This window comes from Pleurodeles waltl, chromosome 4_1 (genome assembly GCF_031143425.1).
Source record: "Pleurodeles waltl isolate 20211129_DDA chromosome 4_1, aPleWal1.hap1.20221129, whole genome shotgun sequence".
NCBI lineage: Eukaryota > Metazoa > Chordata > Amphibia > Caudata > Salamandridae > Pleurodeles > Pleurodeles waltl.
This window is the reverse complement of record NC_090442.1, coordinates 767,753,921-767,768,904: the sequence shown is the minus strand read 5'-3', so window position 1 is coordinate 767,768,904 and position 14,984 is coordinate 767,753,921. Positions and strand designations below refer to the sequence as shown.

Sequence of the window (14,984 nt, the reverse complement as noted above, 5' to 3'; positions counted from 1 at the left end):
GGCAGTTGTCAGGGGCGTAGCTCTGGGAGATGTCTTGGGTGTTACACTCCTCTAAAATGTATTCTGTACTAAATAGTTGGGTACAAGTGCGTCAGTGGGGTAATGTGAAGTGTCTGTTTGGATTTCACCTGTGATTTTTTACATGCCCTTACTGACTCCTGTATGTTTTGAAGGCATAAAAATGTTGATTAGGTTGAACAATATTGGGTTTTAAGTGCCCCTAACAATTATCCACTCTCGGCTCTCTTTCCACTGCCCCTTAAACACCTTTCAGGTCCTGCTTCTCATATAATGTGTTTAACAATGTGTCCCAGCATGATTGCTGGAATATCTTAAGCTCCCCCCCGCCCACCTCCCAACCTTCCAATCAGACTGACCAAGCTACACCCTTTCAGTTGTCTCCAGGGCGCTAGATGGCTAGATGGGCTTACATAACAGATGCCATGTCAGCATTTAGGGGGTGATTCTGAGTCTGGCGGGTGGCGGAGGCCGCCCGCCAGACTTCCCCCAACAAAATACCGCTCTGCGGTCGCAAGACCGCTGAGGGTATTTTGGGATTTGCCCTGGGCTGGCGGGCGACCGCCAAAAGGCCGCCCGCCAGCCCAGGGCAAATCAACCTTCCCACTAGGACGGCGGCTCAGAATTGAGCCGGCGTAGTGGGAAGGTGCGACGGGTGCAGTTGCACCCGTCGCGTATTTCAGTGTCTGCAAAGCAGACACTGAAATACTAAGTGGGGCCCTCTTACGGGGGACCCTGCAGTGCCCATGCCATTTGCATGGGCACTGCAGGGGCCCCCAGGGGCCCCGCGGCACCCCCTACCGCCATCCTGTTCCTGGCGGGAGACCCGCCAGGAACAGGATGGCGGTAGGGGGTGTCAGAATCCCCATGGCGGCGTTGCGCGCTCCGCCGCCATGGAGGATTCTGTAGGGCAGCGGAAAACTGGCGGGAGACCGCCGGTTTTCCGAATCTGACCGCGGCCGAACCGCCGCGGTCAGAATGCCCTGCGGGGCACCGCCGGTCTGTCGGCGGTGCTCCCGCCGACCCTGGCCCCGGCGGTCTTAGACCGCCGGGGTCAGAATGACCCCCTAAGGGGGTGAAAAAGAGTCTGGCGGGCGGCGGAGGCCGCCCGCCAGACTTCCCCCAACAAAATACCGCTCCGCGGTCGCAAGACCGCTGAGGGTATTTTGGGATTTGCCCTGGGCTGGCGGGCGACCGCCAAAAGGCCGCCAGCCAGCCCAGGGCAAATCAACCTTCCCACTAGGACGCCGGCTCAGACTTGAGCCGGCGTAGTGGGAAGGTGCGACGGGTGCAGTTGCACCCGTCGCGTATTTCAGTGTCTGCAAAGCAGACACTGAAATACTAAGTGGGGCCCTCTTATGGGGGCCCCTGCAGTGCCCATGCCATTGGCGCTCCGCCGCCATGGAGGATTCTGTAGGGCAGCTCCCGCCGGTTTTCCGAATGTGACCGCGGCCGAACCGCCGCGGTCAGAATGCCCTGCGGGGCACCGCCGGTCTGTCGGCGGTGCTCCCGCCGACCCTGGCCCCGGCGGTCTTAGACCGCCGGGGTCAGAATGACCCCCTAAGTGCCCAGATGCTTGGGGAGTGTGCACACAACACACTGTAATGTAGCAGCAAATACCTTTCTCTAGAAAGGGGGCTCTGGATCTGGGTGAGTAGTAAAAATTCCCCAACCAAAGGAAGAAATCAGAATAGTGAGCTTGATTCTATTTTCATATATATATATATATATATATATATATATATATATATAAAAAAAAAACCTAGGAGCGGTTGCCACTAGATAATTATAGTTTTTGACTTGCCTATATCTTTGGAACCGTTTGACGAATCTTCATGAAATGTTCCCAAAAAAGTGTGCTGGTAATTCTTGTTGCGCACAGAAGGTTTTGGGGTGATCCATCAAGCAGGGGCAGAGAAAAAGAGGGGGGGTCCAAAAAAGTTGCATTTCCAATGTTAATAGGGCACTTAGACAGGACTTCAGCCTGTACCACTGGACTGAAGTACACCAAATTAGTCAGAAAACTAGCTTTCGGTTTTGCCTATTTGGTGTAAATCCATTCAGTAGTTTTTGAGAAATTAAAGGGAAACAAATTTGTATATCTCTGGCTGAGACGACTTCACAAAGATTAAGAGCTCATGCATGGCAAATGCAGAGCTTTGATTGGCTGCCAACACTTCAAACCAGGAAGTGTTGGCAGCTATTTGGGACTCGGCTTCAGATGAGTCCCACTAAAATATGTAAAGAAAAAAGTAAAAGGGGCCAGGGCAGGGACACCCTGACCACTTTGCTTTGGTGGTAGTGTCCCAGAGGGAACCCAAGGGCTAAAAAGCATTTAAAAAAATGCTGCAAATTTGTGGCAAAAAAAACCTTGTTTATGTGAGGCCTCCGGGTGGGCCAAGTCCCTGGGGTATTTACATTTTAATGCAGGGGGGACCCTCCAGTTCCCTGCAGTCCGAGTAGCACCACCTCCTGAGGGCATTTCTTAAATTGCCTGCATGGGGGCTGTGTGGCCCCCGAGCACTGGGGACCACCACTTCCCAGGGTCATTTCTTAAATTGTGTGAAGGGGGGTGTGTGGCCGTCCCCCTAAGTGCCTGAGGAACACCACCTCCTAGGGCATTTCTTAAATTGTGTGTGGGGGCCACACAAACACCCCTGCAGCCCTGGGGACCACCACCACCTCCCCAGAGGTGTTCCTGTAATTATCAGCAGGGGACTGCCCGGTCCCCTGCAGCCCTGGGGACCACCAACTCCCTGGGGCAAATGTCAAAAAAAGAAAAGGGGACCTCCGCAGCCCCTGGGACCACCACCTCCTCTGGACTATTTTTTTTGGAGTGGAGCATGTGGCACCTCTCGAGGAGCCACTGATGGCCCTGGGGACCGCCACTCCCTACAGCTGGCTCCTGCTATGTCCTGGGGTGCCCACCCCTGTGACAGAACTGTTTGTTGTGGCTTGGCTGCAGGTTTGACAGCTGCGGTCAAGTCACAGCAAACACTCTGCTTGCAGGAAGAGAGAGCTGTCAAACAGCTCTCTATCATTGCGAGCAGAGGTTTTACTCTGTCTCCCTGTCCGTGGAGATGCAGGCAGGGAGACAGAGGAAACATTGCTCTCACAGAGAGGGAGCTGCCCTAGCAGCTCCCTCTCTGTGACAACAATGCTGTATCCCAAATTAGGAAGGGAACCAGCTGGGACCATAGGGACCTTCAGGCTTTCCCCACAGTCCCCAACATTGTGACTGAATGCCCTCAGGGGTACCCATGTCACATGGCTGGGCCCTGGGGGATTGGGTCTCCTGGGCCGAGATCGGTCCTGGGGAGAGGGGCCTCACAGCCTGCCCACCCCAAAAAAAAAAATTAGGCCAGGCTCCTGGAATGGGGAGAGGAGGTCACATGCCCCACCCCCAAAATATAAATAATTAGGCCATGCCCGGTGAGAGGGGTCCCAGAGGCCAAGATTGGCCTGTGGAGGGGATCGGCCTGGACAGGGGAGCCACGTGGACTCCCTCCTCCAAAAAAATATAAATGTTTAGGCCGATCTCTGGGAGATGGGGTCCCCAGGGCCGAGATAGGCCTAGATAGGGGGGGTCGTGTGGCCCCCCCAAAAATTAAATATTTAGGCCAGAGCCTAGGTGATGCAGTACTCAGGGCTGAGATCGTCCAGGGAAGTGGGGTTCTGGCCCTTCCTCCCGGAAAACAAAAATTATATTTAGGCTGTCCCCCAGGGGATTGGGTCTCCGGGGACAAGATAAGCCTGGGGAAGGAGCCATGCGGGGTTGGTTTGATATAGGGGTTGGCTTTAGGGCCTGGTCATAGGACAGACCTTGCGGCCAACCCCCGCTGCGCCCGGCCAAAGGCAGTATGCAGCGCAGTTCAGCACAGCTCAGCGCATTTCAGCGTTCAGTGGTTATAGGCATTGGCTGCAGGGCCTTGGCTGCGACCCGGCCCTCTGGTCAACTCCCAATGCACACAGTCGAAGGTCCGTGCGTAGCGCTAGGTAGGATGGTTATAGGCATTGGCTGCAGGGCCTGTCCACAGGCCAGGCCCTGCAGCCAAAGCGCAGTGCGGGGTTGTGGTGTTATAGGGGTTGCCTGCACGGCCTGGCTGAAAGCCATGCATGGTGGTGATTGGATTAAAGTATAGCATTGAAAATTACTTCACGTTAAAGAAGCTGTAGCAATTCATTGTGAAAACCTAAGGTTACAGCGACGTTATAGTTAGGAAATAGAATTTAAAAGACCTTAGAAATTCACTGAAAAAAACAAAGATTACAGGGACGTTATAGCTAAGTTCTGAATTTACTCATCCAAAACACTAGAAATTCAGCAGGTATAGTTAGAGTTCTTTCAAGTAACTATAACTCGCACCCTAAAGTTACTTACTATAGCTGGCGCTCTCGCCATGCACTGCTAATTACCTCTGATATTACAGCAGTCATGAGAACTTCTATAACTTCTTTAAAAGTATAAATGAAACACTAGTAGTCAAATTTTTAAAGAAAAACCTGTGCATGGTGGGGGCGCGAGTTATGGTTACCTTAGGGCGTGCATTATAGTAATTTGAAACAACTCTAATTTCGATGGTTTGTACTACTAAATTCTGAACCTAACTCTAACGTCCCTGTAACCTTTGTTTTTTTTAACAAATGCGCTCTAGGCCAGACTTTGAGAAAGTCAAGCACCATACATGTGCTCCCACAAGCATTGGCAACTCATTCCCATATAAAAGAATGGAGGCAGGCAATCAATTATGCATCGTAGGAACGAATGTTGATTAAATTAAATTAATTGTGACATTTAATTTATATATATAATAATATCAATTACAACATCTGTATACTTATTGATGACTTTTAACCCTTTTTTAAAACAATAATAATAAACATCATTAAAAATGAAATTACACTTTTAAACTTCTTTTTAAACATGGTGCAAGTATTTAAACTAATTAAATACAAGTGTACTGACATTTAAATAAACATTAATTGTTAAGTATAGTAATTATTTTAAATGTACTGCTTAAAATGAATATTTATTAATTAAATTGATATATTTAGATTATTTTATTCATTAGTGCTCATTTAGTTTGATGAGTTTATGCGCTGTAACATTTTATTTTATTACTTCCAGTTTCAGAATAAATATTTTAAATTGTGCAAAAATAATGACCTTTATTACGTAGGGAGATCTCCACCCGATGGCAGAGCAATGCATCAATAAGTGAAGGTTTACTAGGTGTAACTTAAAATGTGTATGATGTAGGAGGCTCGCCCTCTGATTTGAGGGGATGGAGGCATGTAAGTCTTCACTCAGATATGGTGAATATCAAAAAAGTGAAGAGGTATACCTTGGTTTAGGAGTAGATTTACAAGTTAGTATATACACAGATATATTTTGCCCATAGCGTGCATATAATTTGAGACTGAACACAACCAAATGGTTCTCTATATAATGAAATTCTATAAGAAAATATAAACCTCTTGTAAAATAATTTTGAAAGTAAAAATGCAACAAAATGTCCTCTCATATAGAAAAATTAACAGCTCATTTGACCATTTTCATGCTTTAAAGTGCAGACATATTGAGAGAAGCATGTTTTTCCTAAGGGAATGCCTTTAGAAGGAAATTGTAGTCCCGTTCTAACTGTGTGCATGTGAAACAGTCACAAGGACAGTACAGCCCAGCAGAAGAAACAGATGTGTGCGTGTAGAAAAGGAAAGTCAAACAGAAAAGTCTTTCTCAGGACCAGAATAATACTATTTGTCAACACATGAGCATTGCTGTAGACGGCATCTCAATATCCCAGATACTCATCGACCCACCACATCTTTGCAAGTACACCATTGAACACTTTTTTCATCCACATCCATTTCACTGGGAGTAGTGGTATTTCTCTAGTTTGTTGTCACTGTCAGAGCCTCTCTTCATGACAGGTACCAAGAGCTGAGTGTTGAACCCTAAATGAAATGCTCAACCACTGCTTTCGTAAGATTCAGCTCTCTTTAACCCACCCATCCAAAGACAGACTGATCCATCAATCACTGCACAATCTATCATAACTTGCTCCTACCTTCTGTCATTTTTAGGAAAAACATCCATTCAACAGCTTTAAATGTCTATATATCTCTCCCAAGCAATTGTGATAGCCCAAACCTGATAGCTGTTTCTTTCAAGAAGTGTATAAGACCAATACCGCTACCTTGATGCGTAGCTCCTCACCATCTTTTATTGTGTTACAGGTTATTGCACCAGAGGAGATCGTGGATCCCAATGTAGATGAACATTCTGTCATGACCTACCTGTCACAATTTCCAAAAGCCAAGCTGAAGCCTGGAGCGCCCCTCAGATCCAAGCAACTTCACCCAAAAAAAGCCAAAGCATATGGACCAGGTGGGTACTGCAGAGAAGGGCGGAGGGGTTCAAGGCTATAGCTGAACTGGGGTACCACAATAATCTTATCTGATCAAGGTGACATAAGATGTTGGACAATCATATAAGAACTGGCAGGGAACCAATTTCCATTCAACTCTTTATATGTCACTTATGTACATAGGAAAGCCTTGGCCTACACATCATTGAGGAATTGTGAATTTTGAACAAAAGCAGGAACTTATGTTTTGGATGATTTGATCATTTGAATCAGCTAATAAATTAGAGCCAATCTATTTGGGCCAAACTACTTCCTCTGGGTCAAGATCCAACTGATAAACAAGGGGTTGGTTGTATCCTCCGCCAAGGCATTTATTTAAGACTTTTTGGCCTTTACCTAGAGGGAACTTCATATTCTGTGTTCCACACACAATGCATTACCAATGATCAGCTTTATCTGCTGTCTTGTTGTGAGCAGTTTACAGGTACACAAGCTGACATTGTTTGTATTTCTGTGGTGGGTTGAGCTTCTGAAGTCTGTGTGGTGGGTGATTGTTTTTCTTTTTTGTGGCCTCTTAAAGCAGTGCATGCTTTTCTCTCTTTGCTTCTCTCTTTCTTCCTTTCTGCCTCATTCTCCCAGGCTCTTTGTCTCTCTCTCTCTCTCTCTCTAACCATCCCCCTCCCTCCTCATTACCTCTTCCACTCCTTGTCCCTCTACCCTCACGCTCCCTCCCCACACAGACTAATCTTCCAAGACTCAAAGGACACTAATTGACATTTTGTACTTCCTAAATGTGTAGTATGATGCCCACTCTTTTTCCAGTCAATGTTTTTTGGCTCTGCCTGGCATTGATTTTCACTTCATCGGTAGTTTCTTTCTACAGACATACACAATATTAGACTGATGACTATTAATATCAGTGTAGTGGTTTGGTTCAGGGTGGTTGCTTGTTGAATATTAACAATAATATGTCATTGCTTGTGTAAGTATTATTGTTGCGTTGTCTCTGGACATATAGGCCCATATTTATAGGGAAATGATGGAGTGCGATGCTGGGCCGAAATTGGCGGCGCCACGCTCTGTAATTTTCACAATGCAGGGATGCACCATATTTAATTGAACACGACACATCCCTGTGTTGCCCCCTGCACTGTTGCTAAATTTAGCTGCCAGCACCAACGCAGGACGTCTGCATTGAGGGGTGTGATTGTTTATGTGTGGGAAGGTGTCCCTTCCTGCACATAAACAATCACTAATGGCGATTTGGCACTTCTGTTGGGCTGCAGAATGCCAAAGCGTCATTTTCAAATTATTGTTTATGTGCAGGAAGGGACACCTTCCCACACATAAACAATCATGTCTGGCATTTTGCTCTTTCTATGCATGCTGCAGAATGCAGCACACATAGAAAAAGCAAAAAACGAGGAGGAATAAAGTTATTTCTTCTTGTTGCACCTTGCTAACGCCACCCCTATGGTCGTGCTCGATTTAGGTGCTGCCTCGGGTTTATGAAAAAGCGTAAATCTGAGGCAGCGTCAAAATGCAATGGGAGTTGCTGTGGCATTAATTGTGCGGCCTAACCTAGTGCAGTTCGCTCCATGGGTCAAGCTATTAGTTATTTGGTGGACTTGGTGTCTGTCCACAATGTTCTCTTGCGGATCACAGATCCTGTAGTTCTGTTATTCCATGCCAACCATTAATGATAACCTTTTGTCTGATTCTTTCCTTGCCCCAGGTATTGAGCCCCATGGGAACATTGTTCTGAAGCCAGCACATTTCACAGTGGAGACCATTCTGGCCGGCTTGGGTGAAGTGTTGGTGTTCATCGAGGACCCAGAAGGACACAAAGAGGAGGTATGGGGACTCTGTTGGCTGGTGTTTCATGAAAGATGTCAAAGAACAGGCACATCTGCCTTTTATCCATCAATCTTAAGATCTCTAGATCACAAATCTGAGGTCTGGAAGGGACAACTCAGTTAATGAACGTGATAACATTGATTTGGGTATTAGTAACACTAGTTATTTAAGCACCAATTAATTGCATTGTGTGTGCTATATAAGTGGCACAGTACATTATCAGTTGATTATATCCCGTTTTTTTTTTTAAAAGGCTCCAAGTCCTTGCAGAAATGTGTAAATTCTTCTCTCTTCAAATTCCCATGCTTTTTCGTGTCCCAGGAAAGCTTTAGGAGTCAGATGTTTGTGCTAAAATTCATAAAGACACAGGTTCACAGCTTTATTAACAAGAGAATGTGTGTGCCATACCAATAGGCAGTTTTCAGTGTCCTGTGAGATTCATGGGCCTGGGGCCGTCTGACCAATGGCCATAAATGAGTTAGGATACCTTATGAGAGTCTGTACTTTTATATGAGTTTTGTCCTTCACAAACAGGACATCCTCTGCTGGTGCAAAGTGATGCCTGCCTCTGAGAAGGCAACCACCACAAACAGATTGGCTTGTTAGGTAACTTTGAGTTTTCGAAATGGGTAGATCCATCTAAAAGACCAGTGTGACTGAAGCAGAGTCATTCATATTTCAGGCAAGCTTGACCATTCATTTTGAGTCAGAGTCTTGTTGGAAAGTCTCTTACCATATGTAAACATATGTCACCTTCCCTCTGCTCTCTAATCCTTATAATCAGGGTCTCACGTGCTGGAAATAATTTAGTTTGGGAATTTACCATCTGGGGGAGTGGGCAGCAGAGAGGTGTAGAGGGAGCATATACAAGTGCACACTGTCAGATAGCTAGAGGCCTGCCAACACACCAGTTACCACAAATATATGCATTTTTTTCAGTCTGTGATGTGGCAGGAGCCTTTCTTTTCACACCACATATCAGATAAAAAAGGCACTCCAAGACGTACCCTCAGATGGGTACCAACAATTGTGGGTGAATTTATTTCTAGTAAAAGAACCATTGCCGAAACTCTTTTGCTGTGGGTCCCCACTCATCTTGTGTTCTGATTGTGCTGAATCAGCTTTGAGGAAGGTACTGGGGTCAGGGACTGAAATGGTGTGAGGTTGATGCTCACCATCGTCTTAATCTACACACGTTTCCAAAGATTCAACGGAGTGCTTGAGAACAATGAACCACTGTAAGAGTTTAAAGAACAAGGTACTTGTGAGACCGCATAGAAACAAATAAAATAAAGTCTCATTGGGATCAAGGACGCGAAGAAGGAAACCCTTAAATCAAACCTCGATATGCAACACGGTGGAAGGGAAATGTGAGTCTGGCATTGTGAATGCCAAAGTAGTATGCCTTTATGGGTCTATAACCCTGCACTAGACATACAAGAGGCCTGGTGTGCTGGTGCCAACAGAGCGATGGAAAAGCCAGACAGCAGTGATCATGAACTTAGAATCACCACTCAAATTAAACAAATGGGTGTCCACTCCATCACTGTTGGCTTGGAGCAGTTCTGACAATGACTGAAATTACATTAAAATTCTTTGTGGCTAGTGGGATTAAGGGTAAGTCCCTATTAGAGGATATGAGAGCTGGGAATTGGGATATGGGAGACTCCCTCACATTGTTGAAGGGCATTGGTAGGATTAGGCAAAGCTAGCAATATAAAGTGAGTGAGGCTGAGGGGAATGAGTGAGGGTTCAGTTAATGTGTGAGACACGTGCTGGAGAATCAGGGAGACTACACTAGAGGGTCTGAGTGCATTGATGGCAGAACAGGTAAGCCTCCATGTGCTGTTTAGCGCCACTGATTAATGCAAATGTGATATTGTACAGAACAGCATAGAGCAGGGCATCAAACAGCCACCCTTGAGATCCATATCTGTGCCAGGTTTTCTGGATAGTCGTATGCAATAAATCTGCCAACAACAAATCTGAATGAAAAATGGAATAGTCTGTGATCATCCTAAAAACCTGGCATGAGAGCAGCTCTTGATAACTGTGTTTCAACACCACTCGCTGGCATGTACCCAACGTTCTTGAGTGCCCTTCTACTGCAGGCCCCTTCTCATAACTGGTTTCAGAAGATAGATTGAGAGACAGGTTTGGTTTTATCTGCCAGAGCGATCCATATGCTCTGCTGCTGGAACACTGGCAACGTGTGGAGCATGGTAGATAAAGACCTATTCCAGAGTGGAGGCAGTTTCTAAACAATGAATATAGAGGGAGACAAGGGGTCATCCTGCTCTCTTCATGACTGTTGACTTCTCTTCTGCCCTTTCATGTCTTTCAGGCCAAAGTGGTCCCCAACAACGATAAGAACAGGACATACTCTGTGACCTATGTGCCGAAAGTCGCTGGACTGCACAAGGTAAGAATGTAGAGTGGTTCTCCATGTCCACTGGCTTTGCCCCTCAATTCTTTCTCTCTTTGTATAACACCAGGATAACATACAAAAGTTAAAATAGACATCAGGTTATACTTGATGATGGACAATGTGCTGTTCTTCTCTCACAAACTGTTGAAATAGAGAATGTATTCAGTGCACAAATACCCGGAGGTCTCAAAGAGTTGGACGTTGATGAAAGTAGGTAAGAATTAACAACTAAAGAGATAGGTTTTCCACTTTTTACAAAAGGACAAATGCAAATGGATCGGCCTGAACTCAAGACTGGCTGGCGGCCATTTTCAGTTCTTTTGAATTTGTTTGCTGTTAAGTTTTCTCTGCTCGGTGTCATTTGCTAATAACAACAGTACACATCTGAATACGTCATCGGTTTACTCTTATAATGGCTAAATATTCTAGCTCTTTGGTGTTTTGTTTTTTTATAGGTTCTGTTCTTAGAATTGCACAGTCTTTCCAAAAATATGGCCAAAATATGCCCAGCTATAAAAATGTTAAATGAAGTGTGCCGACTCAGAGTTTACTCACCTGATATTATTATTGTGTTTCACCACATCAGTGCTTATAATCTACTTTTAAAAATGATGGCTACCTTTTTTCCAGTCAGCAGTGCTCCACATTGCCTCTGACTTCAACAGATTTTTTCTGTCTTATTTTTGAAGGACATTTGCATTCGGATAGGTGCTATCTTTGCGATGGTGGGGACGTGTTTTACTGCCTCTCTTTATCACCAACCAAGTTGGTAGCCATAAGCTTCTGTAAACAAATGGCTTGATCTAGTGGCAGCGATAACAACAGTTTCTACAGCTTCCAATGCATTGTATACTGTCAATGCACTAAAGTATTGCTCATCGCAGTCCTTCTGTTTAACCTCACTTAGACTTAGAACAAGGCTTTGAATACACAACACCAAACAAGAGTGTTTCATGTTCATTCAATCCATTTTGGCTCAGGCTCATGGACACCAAATAGACCACCTTGACAACTTTTAGAACACTGTACATAATATCATTCCTGATGGATCTCATGCCAAGCTTTGCCTTTCAGGTCACAGTGTTATTTGCTGGCCAGGACATCGATAAGAGCCCCTTCAGCGTCAATGTGGGCATGGGCCTGGGAGATGCCAATAAAGTGACGGCGAGGGGACCTGGCTTGGAACCTGTGGGCAATGTAGCCAACAAGCCCACTTACTTTGACATCTACACAGCAGGTGAGGATGGTAATTGCTTGCCTTCATTCATGAGGACTCCAGCGAGTCCATATCAGATGTCCTTTCAACAAGTCTATCTCTGATCACCAACTAGAGCCAGATTACATTTAAGTAAGCTAGCCCATTCCATATGGCTGGGCAAATATAGTTCATTCAGAGTCATCACTGTAGATTTGCATCCAAGAGAACAAGACACGTTAGTCGCAAAAAGAGATTCATGTCTCAAACTAGTGGCCTTTCTGTCAGTCGCTACAGCCGAGCCCTAAGGTGCTAACGTGATATTGTTACACTCTTGTCCTAGACAGGGTTGAGCTGGCAAAGCAGAAGCCTTCCAGTTCAACACTGTAACACAATATCCATCATTATTGATTTCTTTACATGTATAGGATCTAGATTGACCCTCTGTTGCCGGATGCAAGCGAAGAGGCCCCTCCAGGATAATAGACTGCTATATACTTTGAATCAATGTTAAGTGCCATTGCCTCATAATCTCTTCCCCAAACAATGTCATATCATGACAAGTCAAAGGTGTACTGGCTTCCCTGCAGACATTGATAGCGCAGAGACAAGTGCAACTCATAGACAGGGTGTAGTGCTCTCTAATGGATATAAAGCCAGTGCCCGTACTCACATGTGTCAACTCGTCAAGGACCGCGGTACTGCGACTGTATACTTGTGCTCTCATTAAGAGTGGACTGTTAATTTCAATCAGCCTCACAATGGGAGTTACCAGGGCCATCGGAATTATAGGTCAGTGAGAACGCTGCTGCTCAATTGTATCTCACCCAGAAATGTCACATGCTTCAGATAAACCACACAGAAATCTGCATGTTAAGTTAGATTTTCACATTTTATTCACCAAAAATAATAATTTAGGTTATTTCCCATCCTCCAAAATTACCAGGACCCTTCCCCCACACCATTAGCGGAATATCTGGGGAAGGAAAATAACAGAATATTTAAATGCCACTTGTAAGGAGGGCCTAGGTGTCACGTTGAGCTACAGCTCTCTCCTAAGGCGATGTGCTACCCTGCCCAATTACACGGTGTCGCTGTTGCACTACGTCAGAAATCTCAGACAACCATGTACTCTGATTGGCTCCTGATTATCACTTCTACACTATAGTTTGTCTTCTTGTCACTCAGTACCAGGCTATGGGCAGCAGAGTTTGGGAGCTAATGAGGTCCGTCCACCAAGGAAAGCAGGAGTCAGCATCTAGTCTTGCTGGCTTCAGCAGACGGTGGAATTGAACTAATTCTATTTTTCACTGTAGCACCAAAACATTGCCTGACATTCATGCCCATATGTTTCTTTCGATGTGCTTTGTTTCTTGTCTCCCAGGTGCAGGCTCAGGAGACGTGGGTGTGGTGATTGTGGACCCCCAGGGCCGCAGAGACACAGTGGAGGTGATTCTGGAGAACAAGGGGGACAACATATTCCGCTGCACCTACCGGCCAGTGCTGGAGGGGCCCCACATGGTCTATGTCACGTTTGCCGGAGCCCAGATTCCCAAAAGCCCCTACACCGTCAATATCTCAGAAGGTGAGAGCCATTTTAAGCCTGTTTTTACACTTCTCTCCCTTTGCCTTTTCCTGTAACCCTCTGTCATGCTTCCACACCTCTCTGCGGCTCCCTCTGGAAGACAGTACCAGTCTTCTCTTTTCTCTCACTGTCTCTACTCCCAAATTATCACTTTTCTTTCCCCCTTCTCTTCTCTCTGCTCCCTTCAGTTTGTCTTTCTTCTCTGCCTATTTGCTGTTCTGTCTGTGAGTCATTTTAACTTGCTTCTCTTTCTCTTTGTTACTTTCCTTCACTGTTATTACTCTCTGTACCTCTTTGTACCATTCTCTAGGTTGTGCCACTCTTTATGATTCCTCAACCTTCTTCTTGTTCTTTTCTTCCACTTCTGTCCTTTTACCTCACCAAACTCTTTTCTCGCTCTTCTTGGATTCAATTTCCTTCCTTTTACATCACAACTCTACTCTGTTTCGTATGCTCTTTGCACCTCTTTCCGTCATTCTGTTCTCTCTCGCTACCTCTTCCCTACTCTCTGTTTTACTCTTTTACTAGGGACGACTCTCCCTTACGTGCACCTCTTTCTGCCTCCCTTACCTGTCTTCTGGCCACCTTCTCAGTCACTCGTTCTCTCTTTCCATTCCTCTATCCCACCTCCTCTTCTTCCTATTTTTCATTCTCTCACTGAGTTTCACGCTATTGCTACTACCTCTACCAAAAGCCCTTTTCCTTCATATAAATGGCTTTAACACAGTCTTACACCATATCTCATTCTTTAACTCTATTAATTATTCTCATCATCTTCTCCCGTGAGTATCTCTCTTTCGTTTATTCTGTTTTCATTCTTCTTTATCCTTTCTTTCCTCTCAATCTTTTTTCTCATTTTGTCCTTTGTTCTTCTTTTTCGTCCCTGCATCTCTTTTCTTTCTCCTTTGTTTTCTTGTTTTTGCTCTTCTTCCTTTTTTCTTTCATGCATACCAATATAAAAGTATGTGTGATGGCATGTGTGGCTATAGATACACATGTTCTGCATACTCCTGCCATCTCGTATTGGGTCCAGAGTGCTGCAAGTTGCTTTTCTTCAAAGAAGTGTTTTGAGTCACAAGACGGAATGACTCCTCCTTTCAATGATATTGTACATGGGCCTCGACTCCTTTCTTTCCAATCTTTCCTTTTTCACTCAGACGGTATTGTTATCGTTCACGCTTCTTCCATGTAAGCACTCTCACAGTTCTGTTGGTTTGGGCCACGTTCCTCGTGGCTCTGGTATCAACGGGAACGGTGCCATGATGGAACAGACTCCATTCCACTTCTGCCCTCGGTGCCACGCCATGTTCCCACACACAAACCAACACCTCATGTGCAACCTCTATCTCTCTCCAGACCACTGTGAGGCAGCCTGAGACACCTGCATGTCTTTCCACTTCAAAAAGACTGTTCAAGGTCGACGAGCTGATCAGCAGGAAATAGTCCAGAAGACCTAAACCGGAAACTTTGGTGCAGAGGCCTTTGGAGACGAAAACCTCGAAAGCCAGAGACTCGGGCCAGACTTCCACCAGC

The 14,984-nt window shown here is 45.5% G+C and overlaps 1 protein-coding gene across 6 annotated transcripts in view; it reads left to right on the top strand.

Annotated features, from left to right (window-relative positions):
* Positions 1 to 14,984, top strand: part of FLNC (filamin C) — a 183,230-nt gene that overhangs the window by 75,442 nt on the left and 92,804 nt on the right. For all 6 annotated transcript variants that reach the window (XM_069229398.1, XM_069229400.1, XM_069229397.1 and 3 more), the window contains exons 4-8: positions 6,256 to 6,406; positions 8,122 to 8,240; positions 10,588 to 10,665; positions 11,746 to 11,908; positions 13,251 to 13,451. In XM_069229398.1, the coding sequence (XP_069085499.1) occupies positions 6,256 to 6,406; positions 8,122 to 8,240; positions 10,588 to 10,665; positions 11,746 to 11,908; positions 13,251 to 13,451 (712 nt within the window). The remainder of the gene's footprint in view (positions 1 to 6,255; positions 6,407 to 8,121; positions 8,241 to 10,587; positions 10,666 to 11,745; positions 11,909 to 13,250; positions 13,452 to 14,984) is intronic.